General features: G+C 43.9%; 1 protein-coding gene across 4 annotated transcripts in view; it reads left to right on the forward strand.

Annotated features, from left to right (window-relative positions):
• Positions 1 to 19,134, forward strand: part of LOC144682066 (septin-11) — a 99,308-nt gene that overhangs the window by 63,510 nt on the left and 16,664 nt on the right. For all 4 annotated transcript variants that reach the window (XM_078544361.1, XM_078544378.1, XM_078544370.1 and 1 more), the window contains 4 exons: positions 4,406 to 4,567; positions 7,743 to 7,839; positions 9,388 to 9,556; positions 17,918 to 18,050. In XM_078544361.1, coding sequence (XP_078400487.1) covers positions 4,406 to 4,567; positions 7,743 to 7,839; positions 9,388 to 9,556; positions 17,918 to 18,050 — 561 coding nt within the window. The remainder of the gene's footprint in view (positions 1 to 4,405; positions 4,568 to 7,742; positions 7,840 to 9,387; positions 9,557 to 17,917; positions 18,051 to 19,134) is intronic.

The raw sequence follows: 19,134 nt of genomic DNA on the forward strand, positions 1-19,134 counted from the left end.
CCAGTGCCCTAGCTGATATTTATTCCTTGATCAACTTCACAATAACAGATTATCTGGTCATTATCACATTGCTGCTTGTGGGAATTTGCTGGGCACAAATGTGTTGCATGTTTCTTACATTACAACAGTGATTACAATTCAAAAAGTACTTCATTGGCTGCAAAGCATCTGGTGGTCATGAAAAGCATGATACAGATACTAGTCTTTTTTTATTAGGCATTGCATTTAATAGCTCAGTTAGTGTGGAGTTATTGGTACAGATGGATCAAGAAGGATACAGTGGATAGCTTTATTTTGCTACTGGGTTACCAGGAAGATATTCCAGTCAATGCATGTAAAATGTTAGCCTTCCTGCCTAACTACAACAAGAAATTTATACTCCTGGGATTCTGTTTGCGTTCAGAAAGTTGTACTTCTGTGTCTGGAGTGATCTACTAGCTTTTGAACTTTTGGTTCTGCAAATTCCTACTCTGACTATTTCCTACTCTGCATGAAAGACCTGACTTTTTAATTGCATATGTCGTCAAACCTGTGGAAATAAAGACTACCCCCATTGGGCTCGCCAGGCATGCACACTGTAGGTATTTTGGTTCCTCATCATTCCCACCAGGTGCCCAACGAAATGTTTCAACTTCATGCTCTGCCTGCAGTTCTTCTCTGTTTTCTCAGGTGGCATGGTAAGGCTACACAAGGGCCTATATTGCTCCACTACTTCACCCACTGAGCCATTCTTCAGGAGGCTAGGCAGTGAGCATCAAAAGATTATTTGTGCTTTCAAAGCCAAGTGTGATCCTGATGTTGTCTGACATCTGTAATGTCATCTGTAGTCTGAGGGCAAAGTCCAGCAACAGTCTGGTGAACACCAGGGCCTCCGCTGCTGTCCCTGCTGAGACCAGCTAACTCTATACTGACCAGGAATCAAACAAAGGACCTTTCTGTTCCTTAGGGGTGACAGCTGTTTTAAGGGAATTAGCTCAACTATAAACTAATACCAAATGAAACAGTTTACTGCCTCTAGGCTCTGCCACTTTGTATAGTCAATCTCAGGATAAAACAACCTTAACTTGAGCGTATACAACATGGGGAAAAATCTTACAGAGCTTTAGAGAGAGAAAAATAAAAAAGGAACAAACATTGAGCCATGGTGGTATAGATAAATGAAAGATTAGTCAAGAAGTTTTTGTTTTGCATACTTTTGAAGTTGGAGTGAGAAGGAGTGGGGGTGGGTGGGAACAACCCCAGGGATTGTTCTGCCGAAGGGCCGTGAAGGCTCGAAACGTTAACTGATTTCTTCTCCGCCGATGCTGCCAGACCTGCTGAGTTTTTCCAGGTAATTCTGTTTTTGTTTTGGATTTCCAGCATCCGCAGTAGCTTTTAGCTTTTTGTTTTTAACCCAGGGATTGTTATCTTGGTTCAACGGATGGAGCAATGGAGCAGACCAAAGTTCCAAAGGGTGAGGATTGGACAAGGTTGCAAAGGTGCTGTGGAGGAATTCAAAAATACGGACAAAGGTTCAAGATATTGGGGAAGATGTTAGTAAAGATGCTGGAATATCAGACCTCTTCAAACTGGAGTGCTGTTTTATGTGGGCTGGACGGGATTGAAGCATTATTTATCTTGGATCCTGGTGGGGAGAAGATTTCAAAGTTGATTTTTTAATTTTGCAGAAGCAGAAGATGTGGGTGACGTGAACAAGGACCCAGTGTAGATCTCTATGGTCGAGTAGTGGCCAAGCGCAATTTAATATTGGACAGGATGCAGACAGTCACGTTTTGAACAACTTTCAGATTAATTGGTTACTCATTTCATTGCTGTTTGTGGGACTTTGTTGTTTTGTAGACAAACGCAGTAAACTGCGTTCTGAGAACGATGTGCAAGCTGCTGCATAAGAGCAAGTTATTTATTTTGTTGGCAGGCAGCACATTGGAGAAACTGCAGTAACTTCAAATTCTGCCTTGTAGTAAACAATTGCTTATATTGTTTGCCAGCCTTAGGCTAGAAATTGAAATTTGGGTGATTTCCCCACTGCAGGCAGTGGTGTCACAGCAGGGCTCCCACCTGCAACTTAATTTCACAACCTTCACTAGCCACATGCAGTTGTAAACGTCATGAGGTATGGATACTGACGTTCTGCTTCTGCAAAATTAAAATCAATTTTGAAATCTTCTCCCCATCAGGATCCAAGATAAATGATGCTTCATTCCCCTCCAATCCACATACAACAACACTCTAGTTTGAAGAGGTCCGATATATCAGCATCATTACTAACGATCACATTTCATACCTGGATTTTTCATCTGCTCTTGCATAACACGCATTCCAAACAAAATGCATTTTATACGGACATTTTTATTTTCAGTCAGCACTTTATTTTCTGAATTTTGCTCACTGTTATGAGAGTTTTTTAGTTCCTTACTTTTTCTTGGAATGTGAGTGTTGCTGGCAAGGCCAGCATTTGTTGCCTATCCCTAATTGCCCTTGAGTGGCTTGCTGGCCATTTCAGAGGGCAGTTGAGAGTCAACCACATTGCTGTGGATCTGGAGTCGCATGTAGGCCAGGCCAGGTAAGGATGGCAGATTTCCTTCCCTAAAGGGCATTAGTGAACCAGATGGGCTTTTAGAACAATTGATGATAGTTTCAGTAATGGTGACCATGAAACTAGCTTTCAATTCCAGACTTTTTATCAATTGAATTTAAATTCCGCCAGCTGCCATGGTAAGATTTGAACCCGTGCCCCCAGAGGAAGTCCAGTGATGTTACCACTTTTCCACTGTCTACCCGAGCATTGACATTGTTCATCTCTGGAGTTAATTGTATTTGAGAAATCCAAATAGGTGTTTTGCACTTTTGTCAGCATTTGACCAAAGTAATTAAAATGGAGCGAAATATTTTGATAAGGAAAAGGAAGGAAAATTAATTTTTTAAGTAATGTATACTAGTTCCATTGAAAATGGGGAGAATTTTTTCCTACTTATGCAATATTAACAATTCATTATTATCTTTGCATTTAAACAAGAATATAAGAGAAAGGAGCAGGAGTAGACCATGTGGCCCTTTGAACCTACTCTGTCATTCAATTAGATTATGGTTGAAGTTCTAAGTCAAATTCATCTTCCTGACTTATCCCCATATCTCTTGATTTTGTTTGTGTCCAAACGTATTAATCTCTGTCCTGAATGTACTCATTGATGGAACACCATAGCCCTCTGGGGTAGAGAATTCTGTGAAACATTTCTCCTTATCTCAATCCTGAGTGGTCAACTTCTTCATCCTGAGATACTCTCCCCTAGTTCTAGGCTCTCTAGCCAGGGGAAGCATGCTCCCAGCATATAGCCTGTCAAGCCCTCTTTTTAAAAAAAAAAATTATATGTTTCAATTAGATCACTTCTTGTTCTTCTAAACTCTGGAGATGAGCCCATTACCATGTTAGTAGTAAAATTCCTAACTTTAAAAGTTGGACTTTTTTGTGTATTTGGAAACTATTCTCTTTAGAAACTGTGGTGCAGTCTGTAGCTTGAGAATGAGCTCCAAATATGTGCCTGCTACCTGGTTAATACTTTATAGCTACATGATAATTAAAATAATGACAACACTGGGAATGCAATTTACAAATAAATTGCAGATAAAGACACTTGATGTACATTCTTCTATTTTGTACATTGTGTTCTAATATCCTGCATCCAGCAGAAATGTTTGATATTCACCCTGTTTCTCCTTCTCACTTCATGTCCTTTCATAAACTGACCTGGAATGAAATTATCCCAACCCCTTGATGTGGAATTAGGCAATCATAGCCAACTAATTTCACTGCCTATTGTGATGATCTCTGACCTGGTTAATTTAAACTTAATGATTTCACATGGCTTTGCAGTTATCGTACAAGTATGAAACAACTTATTTTATGGCGGCAAAAAGATTGACGAAATGGAAGGGAATTGGTGGTGGAGGATGAGGCTGGGACCTTAAAAACATAAGAAATGGGAGCAGGCGCGACCATAAGGTCCCTTGAGCCTGCAGCACCATTCAGTAAGATCATAGCAGATCTTCTGTCTCAACTCCACTTTCCCATCCGCTCCCCATTTCCCTTGATTCCCTGAGACCAAATGCCTTGCTTTATCAATCCAGCGAACAAATATATACTGCGTTGTAATGCACTAATAACATGTGCGAGAGAGAATGTGAGTGAGCTGTGACCCATCCATTGCTATGCCACTGGCCAGTTTACTGTTATCAACTATAAGCAAAAACGTGACTCCATTTTAATCTAGTTATTCAACTGCACTTTGTAGCCATTAGGTTGTTTTTTTTTAATCTTTAACACACAACTTTATTATTCTGCAGAATTCAGGATGAGGCCTTTGGCCAAGCAAAGCAAACAAGAGCCGATGTATTTTTATTTTTACAGGTGAATATAATCCCCATCATTGCTAAAGCAGACACAATATCCAAGAGTGAGCTACATAAATTCAAGATCAAAATCATGAGTGAATTAGTCAGTAATGGCGTGCAGATTTACCAATTCCCAACGGATGATGAAACTGTTGCCGAGATCAATTCAACAATGAATGTAGGTTGTAATTACTTGTGGATTATATTTTCTTTTCAACATTTAAATTATTTTTAGGTTTACCTTGATTTCTTGCATCTAATTTGTCATGCAGAATTACACAAGTTGCTGTCTTGATATTACTTCTCAACAATTTCTCTCTTTGCCCCCGATGTACGTTTTAATTTTATACACCTCTGAAAAGCCAGTTAATGCATTGATTTTTTATTTTATTTAACAAAACCTTCTTGATATCTCATTAGAATAAATGAATTCCATTTGAAGGTTGTAATCCATATTGCCACTGTAATTTCCAAGTGGGAAGGTGTTGTGGTCTACTGGGACAGACTGCTTTTGGACAAGCAAGCCCAGTCAACCGTGCAAAGTCCTTAGTAACATCTGGGGGCTTGTGCCAAAGTTGGGAAAGCTATTCACAAACAAGTCAAGCAACAACCTGACATAGTCATATTCATGAATCATACTTTACAAATAATGTCCTTGATACCACCATCACTATTCCTGGGTATATCCTGTCCCACTGGCAGGACAGATCCACCAGAGGAGGTGACACAGTGTATATAGTTGAGAGGGAGTTGCCCTGGGAGTTCTCAGCATTGACTTCAGATGTCATGAAGTCTCAGAATGTATTATGGGAGGAAAGAATGGCTCAGTAGCACCACTACTGACTGAGCTGGTGGAGTTTTGAAGGACATAGCTGTAGACTGGGTCTGCGCCTGATGGCAAGGCAACTAACAAGAGGGAAAAAAACTACTTTACCTCATCCTTGCCAATTTACCTTTTGCAGATGCATCTGTCCATGACAGTATTGGTAGAAGTGATCACTGCACAGACCTTGTGGAGTCCCATCTTCACATTGAGGACATCCTCTGTGTGACCCTACCACCGTGCTAAATGGGATAGATTTCGAACAGATCTAGCGACTCAAACCGGGCATCCATGAGGCACTGTGGGTCGTCAGCAGCAGAAGAATTGTATTGAATCACAACCTGTATTCTCATGGCTTGGCAAATTCCTCACTCTACCATTACCAACAGGCCAGAGGACAACCCTGGTTCAATGAAGAGTGCAGGAGGGCATGCCAGGAGCAGCACCAAGCCTACCTAAAAATGAGGTGTCAACCTTGTGAAACTACAACACAAGATTGCTTGTGTGCCAAACGTTGTTAGCAGCATGCGTTAGACAAAGCTAAGCGATCCCACAACCAACGGATCAGACCTAAGCTCTGTAGTCCTTCCACATCCAGTCATGAATAATGATGGACAATTAAACAATTAACTGGAGGAAGAGGAGGCTATACCCCTCAATGATGGAGGAGTCCAGCACATCAGTGCAAAAGACAGGGTTGAAGCATTTGCAACCATCCTCAGCCAGAAGAGCCGAGTGGATGATCCATCTCGGCCTCCTCCAGAGATCCCCACCATCACAGATGCCAATCTTCAGCCAATTCGATTCACTGCACGTGATATCAAGAAACAGCTGAAGGCACTGGATACTGCAAAGGCTATGGGCCCTGACAATGTTCCGGCAATAATACTGAAGACTAACCGTGCCCCTAGCAAAGCTGTTCCAGTACAGCTACAACATTGGCATCTACCTGGTAATGTTGAAAATTGCCCAAGTATGTCCTGTCCACAAAAAGCAGGACAAATCCAACCCAGTCAATTACCATCCCATAAGTTTAGTCTCAATCATCAGTAAAGTAATAGAAGGGGTCATCAACAGTGCTATCAAGCAGCACTTGCTTAGCAATAACCTGCTCACAGATGCCCAGTTTGGGTTTGGCCAGGGCCACTCAGCTCCTGATCTCATTACAGCCTTGGTCCAAACATGGACAAAAGAACTGAACTCAAGAGGTGAGGTGAGAGTGACTGCCCTTGACATCAAGGCAGCATTTGACCGAGTGTGGCATTGAGAAGTTCAGGTTCACGGGAATCGGGGTAAACTTTCCACTGGTTGGAGTCATCCCTAGCGCGAAGGAAGATGGCTGTGCTTGTTGGAGTTCCGTTATCTCAGTCCCAGGACATCACTGCAGGAGTTCCTCAGCGTATTGTCCTAGGCCCAACCATCTTCAGCTGCTTCATCAATGATCTTCCCTCTATCACAAGTTCAGAAGTGTTCACTGATGATTGCGCAATGTTCAGCACCGTTCATGACTCGATACTGAAGCAACCCGTGCCCAGATGCAGCAAGACCTGGACAACATTTGAGTTTGGGCGGATAAGTGGCAAGTAACATTTGCACCACACAAGTACCAGGCAATGACCATCTCCAACAAGAGAGAATCTAACCATCTCCCCTTGACATTAATTGGCATTACCATCGCTGGATCCCTGCTATCAACATCCTCGGCATTACTATTGACCAGAAGCTGAACGGGACCAGCCATATGAATACTGTGGCTACAAAAGAGCAGGTCAGAGGCTAGTAATCCTGTGGTGAGTAACTCACCTCCTGACTCCCCAAAGCCTGTCCACCATCTACAAGGCACAAGTCAGGAGTCTGATGGAATACTCTTCACTTGCTTGGATAAGTGCAGCTCTAACAGCTCTCAAGAAGCTTGGTTCCATCCAGAACAAAACAAGCCTGCTTAATTGGCACCACATCTGCCATCTGAAACATCTGCACTACCGACACATAGTGGCAGCAGTGTGTACCATCTATGAGATGCATTGTAGCAACTCACCAAGCCTCCTTCAAAAGCACCTCCCAAACCTTTGACCTCTACTACCTAGGAGGAAAGGGTAGCAGATACATGGGAACACCACCATCTGCAAGTTCCCCTCCAAGCCATACACCATCCTGACTTGGAACTATGTCACTGTTCCTTCACTGTCGCTGGGTTAAGGTCCTGGAACTCCCTCACAGCAATGTGGGTGGACCTATGGTTCAAGAAGGCAGCTCACCGCCACCTTAAGGGCAATTAGGGATGGGCAATAAACGCTGGCCACAATGCCCACATCCCATGAAAAAATAAATGAAAATAAGTTTCAAAATTAGGCATTGTAGTGGATTTTTGTTCTTTTTGGATTTTATACTTCCAAAGTGATTCATTGTATTTGAAAACCGCACACTATGTCAAAGAAAGCATTTGTGTATTAACGGAGTGTATTGTTCCCTTTCACTCTGTTGCAGACTGATGCAGGAAGAACTCATTTCTTTCTTTCTTTCTCTGCAGGGCCATCTTCCATTTGCTGTTGTTGGCAGCACTGAAGAAATAAAGATTGGGAATAAAATGGCGAAAGCGCGGCAGTATCCCTGGGGAATTGTACAGGGTATGTTTGACTAGGAAGATGCATTTTTTTTTAATCTGGCCGTTATGTTTCGTGTACTCAATGGCAGAAGGAGCAGTTGCAAAATTGCTAAGCATATTTCTTTGTGATAATGGATTGAAACAAATTGCTTTCTATCTTACTTTTGAATTTTATTAATCTATCAGTAATCATGTGCAGCAATTTAACAGGCATAATTGATGCATTGTGCTTTTGAAATAGATTAGATTTGCTTTTACCCCTTTTAAAAGAAACACATTCAGCATATCGTGGAAGGGATTGGTTGCAGCATGTTGGAACACCACTGTGTATTGTGCCAGTTAGATCACAATCAGTTCGCCCACATTGCTGCTGAATGCAGGTGTCTTGACATGCGTGCCTCACTACACCAGGCAGAGTAGTCACCAAGGTGGGGTTCAGGTGCTCCAAGAGCATATCACAGGGAAATTATTTTTTAAAAATTCCTGGAAGCAGAGCTTTTCTCCATTCCATTAAGCTTTTATACTTTGGCATGATAAAGTGGCTAAGTCATTATCTCCTTTGATGAAGATGTTAAATTCTTGATTTGTTTTTGGTTGAGCTTTTTGAATGATGGAAAGTAGTAGTCAAAACATATCTATTCTTCATCACCTGCAGCAGAACAATAGATTTGTGATATTCAGTGAGATCACCTGAAACAGAATATAGTGCATCATGCACCCAACAGATACATTTATGTTTAACATAAATTTCATATAAGCAGTATGCCTCAAAGGCCTGTGAAATAGTAAAGAATCCACTCTTCGCCTCTGTCATTCAGGGTTCATACCAAACTAACAGTGTAACCAAACAGTGTAACAGTGAACCAAATTATAGTACTGAGCTGCTTTGTACTGAACTTGTTAGTAAAATAATTCTACAAGAGTAGGAGGTGATTTACATCCAAGGGATCAGCTTTAGATTCTGTTGATTTTTGCACAGTTTTACTAGTGAAACAACCCTGACCTCCTTTCAGCACCAGAAACTGGCCTAAAAATTGAATGTGCATGGTGGTAGCAAATAATTGTTGAATCCTTTAAAGATAAATTGCAACAGTGAAACCTTAGGAGTTTTTAAAATTTGCCTTGTAAAAATAACATAGGAAGAGAGCTGGTGTGTCTGGGCCCGATGCCTAATTATGGAAATCATTTAAGTAATGCATGATCATTTTGTAGAATGTAGTAAATGTATTGGGAAAATAACACCCTAGATGCCAATGGCTGCAGTACCTCATGTATTTTGAGACCTGATGCCATCAGTTTTACGTACACTCTCTTTAAACAAATGTGCATTTTGAAAAATACTGTAATGCTCCCCACTTACCAGCCCTCTCCCTCAGAAAGCAGTAGATCAACCAGTACAATGTAATATGCTTTTAGATTATACTTGTACAGTCTGTCATCATTGATTTATGAAAATATTAAGGAGCTTGAAATTATATGCTTTGAACCTCGTATTAAAGAATACAGTTGCTGACAAAAATTACTTATTTTCTCCCCCCCTTTTTGGGGGTAAAACTAAACTACTTTATAGTGGAAAATGAAAACCACTGTGACTTTGTGAAGCTGCGCGAAATGTTGATTCGTGTAAATATGGAGGATCTGAGGGAGCAGACACATGCACGTCATTATGAACTGTACAGACGCTGTAAGCTGGAAGAAATGGGTTTTAAAGACACAGATCCAGACAGCAAACCATTCAGGTACAGAACTAGTTTTAAAGTTGTTGAGGCTTATTTCTTCAGTGAGGGTGAGGTCATGTAGATTTATAGCAAAGCGCTGATACTTTTCCTTACTAAAATCAATATACATTATATAATGTTGATTTATTGAAATCCAGAGTGAAATAGAAAATGTTTTTTTTAATGTTATGGTTGGTCCCTGTGTTTATTATGGTGAATTTTTAAAAATGTGTTTCTGAATGTGAATACCTTTGTAGGATCTGTCTGTATGGTCACACACTTGTGCATTATTGAGCTTTGTAGGTCAGGAAGATCCCAGGCTGAATATCTATGGCCTATGCTGCATTCATTGAATTCAGACAGTGCAATGTTAGGGACAGGACAGTGACTTCAGAATCCAAGCTAGCGAGGGGGCAATTGATCCCTGATTCCTATTCGGTGACACTGCTTCCACTACTTATGGTGTGGACGTTAGACAAATACAGGATTGCATTCAACAGTGGTGCCCTCTGCAGTCAAATGACAAGATAAAACTTAAGTGGGAATTTTCCACTCCCATTGGCAGAAGGCGTGTTTGGCAGCGTAAGCGGACAATATGACGACAAGGCCAAAAATTGGTTTGACGCTGTTGTGAAACCAGTTTACGATCATCTGCTCCACCCGTCAATGGCAAGCTGTGTTTTCTGCCGTCCAATGTCGGGAACTTAATTTTAATGCATTTGCACCTCATCATTGTGGCGGCACGCCGGAATCATTCCCCCCATGTCAAATTTACCTCCCACGTTGCTGTGATTTAGGGCTGCCTTTAAAAGGTGTGCACCTGGCGACCTGAACTTTGAGGGGAATTTGGAGGTGAGTGCACACAACCTGGTGCAGCGCTTGCGAGGATCGCCTGTAGGACGTCAAGGAAGAGGCACTGCGCACTCGGGCAGATAAGGGAGCACATGCAAGTCGTTTTTCCCAGCTGGCTTTCAGTGTGGGTGGGGCTGAGGGTGGCCAAGGCAGCACAGATTGATCGAAGTACACAAGCACATGCCGGGGGGTGGGATGGAGGGTGAGGGGTGCGGCCACGCACTTGGAAAAGCTTGTCAAAAGTGAACATTCTTCCGCAGCTAAGAGCATTCAGTTGCAGCTCCGTTGACAAGCTTGAAGTCAGGCCTTTGAAACTTTTCTGCCCACTCAAGCAACACAAAAATATGAATGCGCCACCAAATACTCCAGAACTTTGCACCCCTTGGGTGCACACTGTAAACTAATGAGCATTTTAGGGGGCAGCAGAACAATTGGCTGACTGGTCAAGTTGTAGAATCCTCTTGTGAAAGGTGGCCATCGCGCAGTCACTGGTGGAGGCGCTACAGCCCCTTGCAATGTCATCATTCCGGTTTGGACCGGTATCCCTCATGGTTCAAGCTAACAGTGCAGTCTTGCAGTGCGGGTTAGGAGAATGCCTGCGCCTGAGCTGAGAGCACAGCATGCAGTCCAATGGCCGATGGTGCTGCCAATCAGTCAAGTGGAGTGGGGCGGAGGTGGGTGGAGTTTCGGACAGCCATGCAGTGCACTACACACAGGCCATCCAAGTGGTAACCGGCACTCTCTGGCATGCGTGAAGGGGCTTTGAGACACAGCCGAAGCTGGAGACTTAACCAAGAGAGGTCCTGAGGACACATGCTAATCCACGCATCTGTCTCTTTGATCCTGCAGGAGAAGAACATCAGGACCATGGAGCCTGGTGATCTGGCCTCATGGCTTACAGGGAGCAGAGAAGAAGGAGAAGTGTGCGACGGAGGTGCCTGACTCGCCAGTAGGAGGAGCACCTCCCTCAAGTTGAAGATGCAGCAGGGCCTCCTGTGCAACCAGCTGAAGATCCACAATGAGCTGTCGCTCGTAGGCACCTCGCTAGACCCAGGGTCTATAGACAGCGTTTGTCGTTCCTGAAGATGACTGAGAACTAGTGTCCCCAAAGACTGCTCATGTCGAGGGAATTGGTCAGTCACATCTGCCACCTGCTGCAGGAGTTGGTGCCACGGGGGCATGGAGGGCATCCACTGCCAGTGGCAGTGAAAGTGACCGCTGTGCTCAATTTCTATGCCAGTGGCTCCATACAGCGCTCCACAGGTGACCCGTGCGGGATCTTGAAAGCCTCCACCTTCGAGTGCGTCCAGGAGGTCACAGATGCCATCTTCGCGAAGGCACAGAACTCTGAGCATTTCAACCGGGATCAGGCAAACCAGGAAGCAAGAATTTGTGGTAATCTCTAGTTTTCCACAGGTGCAAGGTGCCATCGATTGCACTCACGTGGCACTTAGTTTACTGCTTGTTGCCACGGAGATCTATGTCAACCACAAGGGTTTCCACTTGCTGAATGTTCAGCTGGTCTGTGACCATTACAAATGTATCCTGCAGATCTTTGCATGATTCCCATGGAGTGTCCATGACTCCTACATCCTTAGCATGTATCAGATCCCTGACATCTTCCAGTGCCCACAGAGGCTGCGGGGTTGGTTCCAAGAACGAGGGTTACCCACAGGACAAGACTGATGATGCCTGTACGGAGGCCTCTGATTGCAGCAGAGCAATGGTAAAACGTGGCTCATTTCACAATCCAGACTTTGGTGGAGCAAACGATTGGCATCTTGAAAGTGAGGTTCCGGTGCATCAACAGGTCCGGTGGAGCCCTGCAATACAGTCCCCAGAGGATGTCGTGCATCATCATAGCTTGCTGCGCACTACACAACCTGGCGCTGCAATGGTGGGAGGACCTGCTTGAGGAGAAGATGGAAGAGTTGCATGTCTCATCTGATGAGAAGGACTTCAAAGGGGATGACAGTGATGAGGTCCTCAAAGGGGAGGATGCCGGCAATGAGGCCATCGCACTGGCCAGATAAGACTGGCACACTCAGGAGGCCCTCATAACTGCTAGATTTGTGGAGGATGATGACAAGATGCAGTGAGGAGAGTCCTGACATCCTCACTTTGCATCTGTGAATGTTTGACTCCTGTGTGGCTGATGACAGTGCACATACCCTCAGTGCTCAGGCTCATGTCATGGAGACACATCAGAGGCCATAATAGTCGCAAGATTCCAGGACAATGATAATGACGTGGTGAGGACACTCCATAGATCTTCACATTGAATCTGTGAGCGTCTGACTGCTGTCTGGCTGAGGGCAGCTCGCTTGCGCTCTGTGATCAGGGTCATTCATGGAGACTCAGCCATGAAACGTTAAAAGCACCTGATCCTTTGTCAGTCTTCATCACTTGTACCCTTCAGGCCACACCATCACCAGACACAGATGCTGACAAGATGGGTGATAGTTCCGCCTCAAAGGTGCTGCGAGCACACAGAGAGAATGTCAGAACTCTGTGACGCCTGCCCATGACATTCTGGCAGCATTGACGAGCTGCAGGCATCAGTAATGTGTCCAGTGAGTGTGAGGCCGGACCATCACTTTGATCTGAAGGTTTCATGCTGTACAGGGAAGAGGCCCTGGACTGAGACACCTGCCTTTATCTTGTGCAGGAACCAGGGTTTCACATCTGAATGACATGAACACTGCTCATCATAACAAGGAGCCATAGACAAGGAGACATTCTTGGGAGTTTATTTACAATAGTGAATATTATGTACAAGTGATTAACACCCGTGCCCATGAGGTGCAACCACACCATCATAACTTTCCACGTCTTGGAGCTCCCCCAACATCCACAGTGGAGGTGGAGGCAGCCTGCTACGCCCTGTCTGTGGTGACCTTAGCGGGTGTCCTCTGGAGAGTCAAGACGTGGAGGGCCCCAACCTGCTTTGGGTATCTTGCTGGGGGCCTGTCTCACCCTCCTCGGCCTGTGGAGCTGGAGATGATGGGGTCACAAGAAGAGGGGATTTGGATTGGCCGGACATTCCTGGAATCACCTGGGTGGATTGCACTGCAGTGTTGAGATGCTAGTCCTCCTCCCTATGCATGGGTGGCCGAGAGCCCCAGGCTGACTCCTTGAGGAGAAAGGGAAGCCGGAGTGAGATTGAGCTGCCCCATACTCCTCTTGCATTGACACTGTTAGCGGCCAACTGTGGCATCAGCGATGGAGTTCAGCCCACGCATCAGTGCAGGATCGATGTCCTGGACCAAGGTCTCTATGGCGACCACCATCCTGCCACTATTGACCTACATATGAACATACGAGTTAGGAGCAGGAGTAGGCCACTCAACCTCTCGAGTCTGCTCCACCATTCAATAAGATTATAGCTGATCTAATTGTAATCTCAACTCCACATTCCTGCCTACCCCCGATAACCATTCACCCCCTTGTTAATAAAGAATTTATCTAGTCCTGCCTTAAAAATATTCAAAGGCTCTGTTTCCACCGCCTTTTGAGGAAGAGAGTTCCAAAGATGCACAACCCTCTGAGAAAAAAACTCTCCTAATCTCTGTCTTAAATGAGCAATCCCTTATTTTTAAACAGTGAGTCCTAGTTCTAGATTCTCCCACAAGAGGAAACATCCTCTCCACATCCACCCTGTCAAGAACTCTCATTGTCTTCAATCAAGTCACCCCTTAGCCTTCTAAATTGCAGTGAATACAAGCCTTACCTGTCCAACTTTTCCTCATAAAACAACTCGCCCGTTCCTGGTATTAGTCTAGTGAACTATCTCTGAATTTCTTCTAATGCATTTACATCTTTCCTTAAATAAGGAGACCAGTACTGTACACAATACTCCAGATGTGGTCTCACCGGTGTCCTGTACAACTGAAGCATAACCTCCCTACTTTTGTAATCAATTCCCCTCACAATAAATGATAACATTCTATTAGCTTTCCTGATAACTTGCTGAACCTGCATATTTGTCTTTTGTGATTCATGTGGACACCCAGATCCCTTGAATCTCAGAGCTCTGCAATCTCTCACCATTTAGACAATAAGCTTCCTTTTTATTCTTCCTGTCAAAATGAACGATTTCACATGTGCCCACATTATACTATATTTGCCAGATCTTTGCCCACTCACTTAACCTATCTATGTCACTTTGTAGCCTCCTCATGCCCCCTTCACAATTTACTTTCCTACCTGTCTTTGTGTCATCAGCAAATTTAGCAACCATCCCTTCAGTACCTTCATCTAAGTCATTTATATAAATTGTAAAATGTTGAGGCCTTAGCACTGATCCCTGTGGCACACCACTCATCACATCCTGCCAAGCAGAAAAAGATACATTTAAGCCTACTCTCTGTTTCCTGTTAGCTAGCCAATCTTTTATCCATGCCAGTATGTTACCCCCCCCCCACCATACCATGAGCTTTTATTTTCCGCAATAACCTTTGATCTGGCACTTTACCATGCCTTCTGAAAATCTATGTACAGTACATCCACCTTTATCCACAGCACATGTGACTCCTTCAAAGAACTCCAATAAATTGGTTAAACATGCTTTCCCTTGTACAAAACCATATTGACTCTGCCTGATTGCCTTGAATTTTTCTAAGTGCCCTGCTGGATGGTGGGCCTTTCCCTTGGAATTTTTCTTTCTCATTGGAATGTATATATTCTGTGTATTCTGAAATATCCTTTTAACTGTGTGCCACTGAACCTCTATTGACCTATCCCTTAACCTCATCTGCCAGTTCAGTTTAGCTAACTCTGCTTTCATGCCCTCATAATTGCCCTTATTTAAGTTTAAAATACTGGCCTTGGATGTACTCGTTTCTTCCTCAAAATGAATGTAAAATTCAATCATATTATGATCGCTGCCACCTAGAGGTGCCTTCACCATGAGGTTATCAATTAATCCAATTTCGTTGTTCAATGCCAGATCTAGTATAGCCTGCTCTCTAGTTGGCTCCAGAACTTGCTGTTCTTAGAAACTATCCTGAAAACCTTCTAGGAACTCCTCGTCTACGCTACCTTTGTCCATCTGACTTTTCCAGTTTATATGTAGATTAAAATCCCCCATGATTATTGCTGTACCTTTCTGACAAGTTCCCATTTTCTCTATACTGTCCTACCGTGTAGTTACAATTAGGCGGCCTATACACCACTTCCACAAGTGACCTCTTGCTTTTATCATTTCCCATCTCAACCCAAACCACTTCAACATCCTGGTTTCGTGAACTTAGGTCATCCCTCTCTAATGTGCTAATACCATCATTAATTTACAGAGCCACCCCTCCACCTTTTCCTAACTTCCTGTCCTTCCTAATTGTCACGTACCTTTCAGTATTCAGGTCCTAATCAATGTCATCCTGTAACCATATCTCTGTAATGGCTGTCAGATCGTACTTATTTATTTCTATTTGCGCTATCAGTTCATCTGTTTTGTTTGACTGTTACGTGCATTTAGATATAGAGCCTTTAGTTTTGCCCTTTTTATTTTTACTCTTAGATTTGCACTCTTTGTCCCTTCCTGTCATGGTCTGTTTGTCATTTCCCATGTTAATACCTTTTTCTCTTGCCTTGCCTTGACTCTTTGGTTTACCACATCTTCTCAAATTTGGTCCCTTGCCCCATGTTCGCGCTGTCATGCATTGGCATGACGGCGCAAACACCTCCGACTTGAGGCGGATGGACTCCTCGGTCGTCCCTTGCGATCTGAGGAGTGCACCAGATGTCCCATGATTGTCTTTGCAGCTCCAATAACTGAGCATCGAGTCCCGAGGCTCATCATCTGGCTTGGACTCAGCAGATTCCTTGCCCTCAGTAGTCCTCCGAGTGACGGCGTCCTCGGATGTCCCTGACTCCACTTGCTGTGGAACAGATTATCTAGATCCAATCGAGGTGTGTGTCACTGCGCTGGTGGAAGGTGAGAGTGAGTGCCACGACGGGTCTTCAACAGTGCTGCCCTCAGGATCCTCATCCAAGGTCCTCTCAGCGTTGGAGTTGAGGCCAAGGTTGCCTGAGGGCGACATGATAGATGTGCCTAGGAGAGAAAGTGGAGATTATTAGTGCTTGGCAGCCACGTTACACACAGAACAGTGGACTCAGAGTAGCGTTGACAGAGGGATGAACAGGGTGAGGACCTTGATGTCCAGCATTCCACCCTGGTTTGGGACCTCTCCCGGTGATTGCGCGCGATCTTGTCCTGCATAAAGACAGATGACGAGAATGTGAGCAAGGCCCATGTGAAGCTAAATGAGAATGATGCCAGGTGTGCATGTGTGCTGAGTAGAGCCATGGACAGCATGTGGAGGCGATCTCTAGAGGAGATGAAGCTGGATGGAGATCTGAGGATTTATGTGAGTGGCGATGTCTCTTGAGTTGGCAGTGAGTGAGATGCCAGTGAATATGTGATGGGTTTGTGAGTGGGTGAGTTGAGAGTGATGAAATGGTTGACTTACCCTGATGGCAAGGATGAGATCATTCATTCTTTTTCTGCACTGGATGGCCGACCTCTTGTGTGCCACGTTGGCACTGAACACCTCTGCCACAGCCTCCCAAACTGGAGTGGTGAGACTGATGAGCCTCCTGAGGCCAGAGCGTGGGTAGAGGACATCGTGGTGGGCCTCCACAGCATCCAAAAGGCATTCTAGGGCTGTGTCACTAAATCAGGGGGCTGCACTCTTCTTAGTTTTTAGGGCCACGTCTTCACCGGAGCAGTCGTGGGCTGCAAGCATTGAGAAGTGCGCACACAGCTGCGGTTTAAATATGGCACCTGGAGTGAGGAAGTGGTGAGGTAACAGCATGGCGGGCAAATCGGACGCCACCCACCAGCAAGACGGCGTGTTTCTCATAATTTGAGGCGGGAAGAGGACGATACGGTGCAAAAACCCGCCATTGTGGCCGGCGGATAAAACATCGTTTTTCACGCCCGCTACTGCACAGTGCAATTCTGGGATGATTCCACCTTTAGATTCTGGAACTGAGGAATATTTCCAAGCTCCCTGTGCCTTTGATGCTATATTCCAGCAAAAAAAGTATATTCTGGAGAGGTGGATCAAAGATAGAAAAGAAACAAGGAAATAGCTTTTGAATTATGTATTTTAATCCTATAGGATCGATTTTATATCTGGGTGGGATTGGTGCTTGGGAAATGGGCAGGACACCCAAAAGTTTGGAAGCTCGTGAGGCCCCAATGTGTCTTGAAATTATCTCCATTCAATTGAGTATAATCCAGAAACCACATTTTTGTGCTGTAGGTATTTGCAATATGCATGTGATGTTTTTAATATCAATTCACGTACAATACTTCAATTTATTTTTAAAATTGTGGCATTCAACATTTGGTTACAAAGGTTGTTTTTATATTTATAATGGATTAAAGCTATATTTTAACTTGTTAGCATGGGACAGAGCCAAGTAAAAATCTTTTCCTGGAAAAACAACTGCGTGCATTTAAAGTATGTTTACATAGGTTGAAAACAGTCTCAATTGTATTTCTGTGTTTTTTTTTTACCTTAGCCTACAGGAGACCTACGAAGCAAAGAGAAATGAATTCTTGACCGAGCTTCAAAAAAAGGAAGAGGAGATGAGACAGATGTTCGTCATGAGGGTGAAAGAGAAGGAGGCTGAGCTGAAAGAAGCTGAGAAGGAGGTAGAACTTGTACTTGGGGGAGTGATGGGGGGCAAGTACCTGTTTTTCTCTGGCCTGAGGGATGTTGTTAAGGGGCTAGTGATTGGCCTGGAAGTGGGGTGGAAATGTTGGCTGGATATCATATTGGCTGAAGAATATGTAGAGGCCACACCCAACTACTCATCAGGTAGTGGTGCAAAAAAAAACAGAGAAATGATGGCCCATTCACCAACCAACAATGCTTCAGATGGGTGGGATGGGGCACTGTGTGCTAATGGGGGTGCAGTGGGCCCAAGGTATGGGAAGACAAAGAAAGCATAGGTCAGTTTGGGATGGGGGGTGGGGGGCATCAGGATGATGAATGATCCAATTCGGGAGAATAAAGGAAGGGCTGCTAGTGGGCGGGAGCTTTGGAAAACCTGGAAGTACAAAATATTTTTTTAAAAGATTGTGATACAGTTGAATTCCAGAGATTTGGGCTGCTTCACAGCCATGCTTAGTGGCTAGACTTAACCAGCTTTTCTGTCATAAACACGTATGCTACGGCATGTACTGTTGAATGGCATTTAACATTGAAAACTCCTATCCCATCATAGACAAAATGTTCTTTTTTAAAATGGATATTTCCATGGGCAAAGCTTAGCATAGGAGTTTCCAATTTATTTTGAGATTCGAAGTGGTGACCTATTCTGCAATTTTTAATGCATTGCCTAAGTTTGAAGATGTTTTAGTAGAAGCTTGATATCAGCTCAACAATAAGGAAATGGTTAAAGAAGCTATAAAATACAGTGACTTCAATGATAATTTATTAATCTACTTTTAATATCAATTTTAAGCAAAAATGTGATTCAGTGGACCTTTTATTTCTTATTCTTTCACGGGATGTGGTGTCATTGGCAAGGCCAGCAATTATTACCTATCCCTAATTGCCCTCGAGAAGATAATAGTTAGTTACTTTGTTGAACCAATGCAGTCAGTGTGGTGTAGGTACACCCACAGTGCTGCTGGGGAGGGAATTCCAGGATTTTGACCCAGCAACGATGAAAGAACAGTGATTATATTTCAAATTCAGGATGGTGTGTGACTTGGAGGGGCCATACATGTT

The sequence above is a fragment of the Cetorhinus maximus genome, chromosome 1 (genome assembly GCF_964194155.1).
Source record: "Cetorhinus maximus chromosome 1, sCetMax3.hap1.1, whole genome shotgun sequence".
Lineage (NCBI taxonomy): Eukaryota > Metazoa > Chordata > Chondrichthyes > Lamniformes > Cetorhinidae > Cetorhinus > Cetorhinus maximus.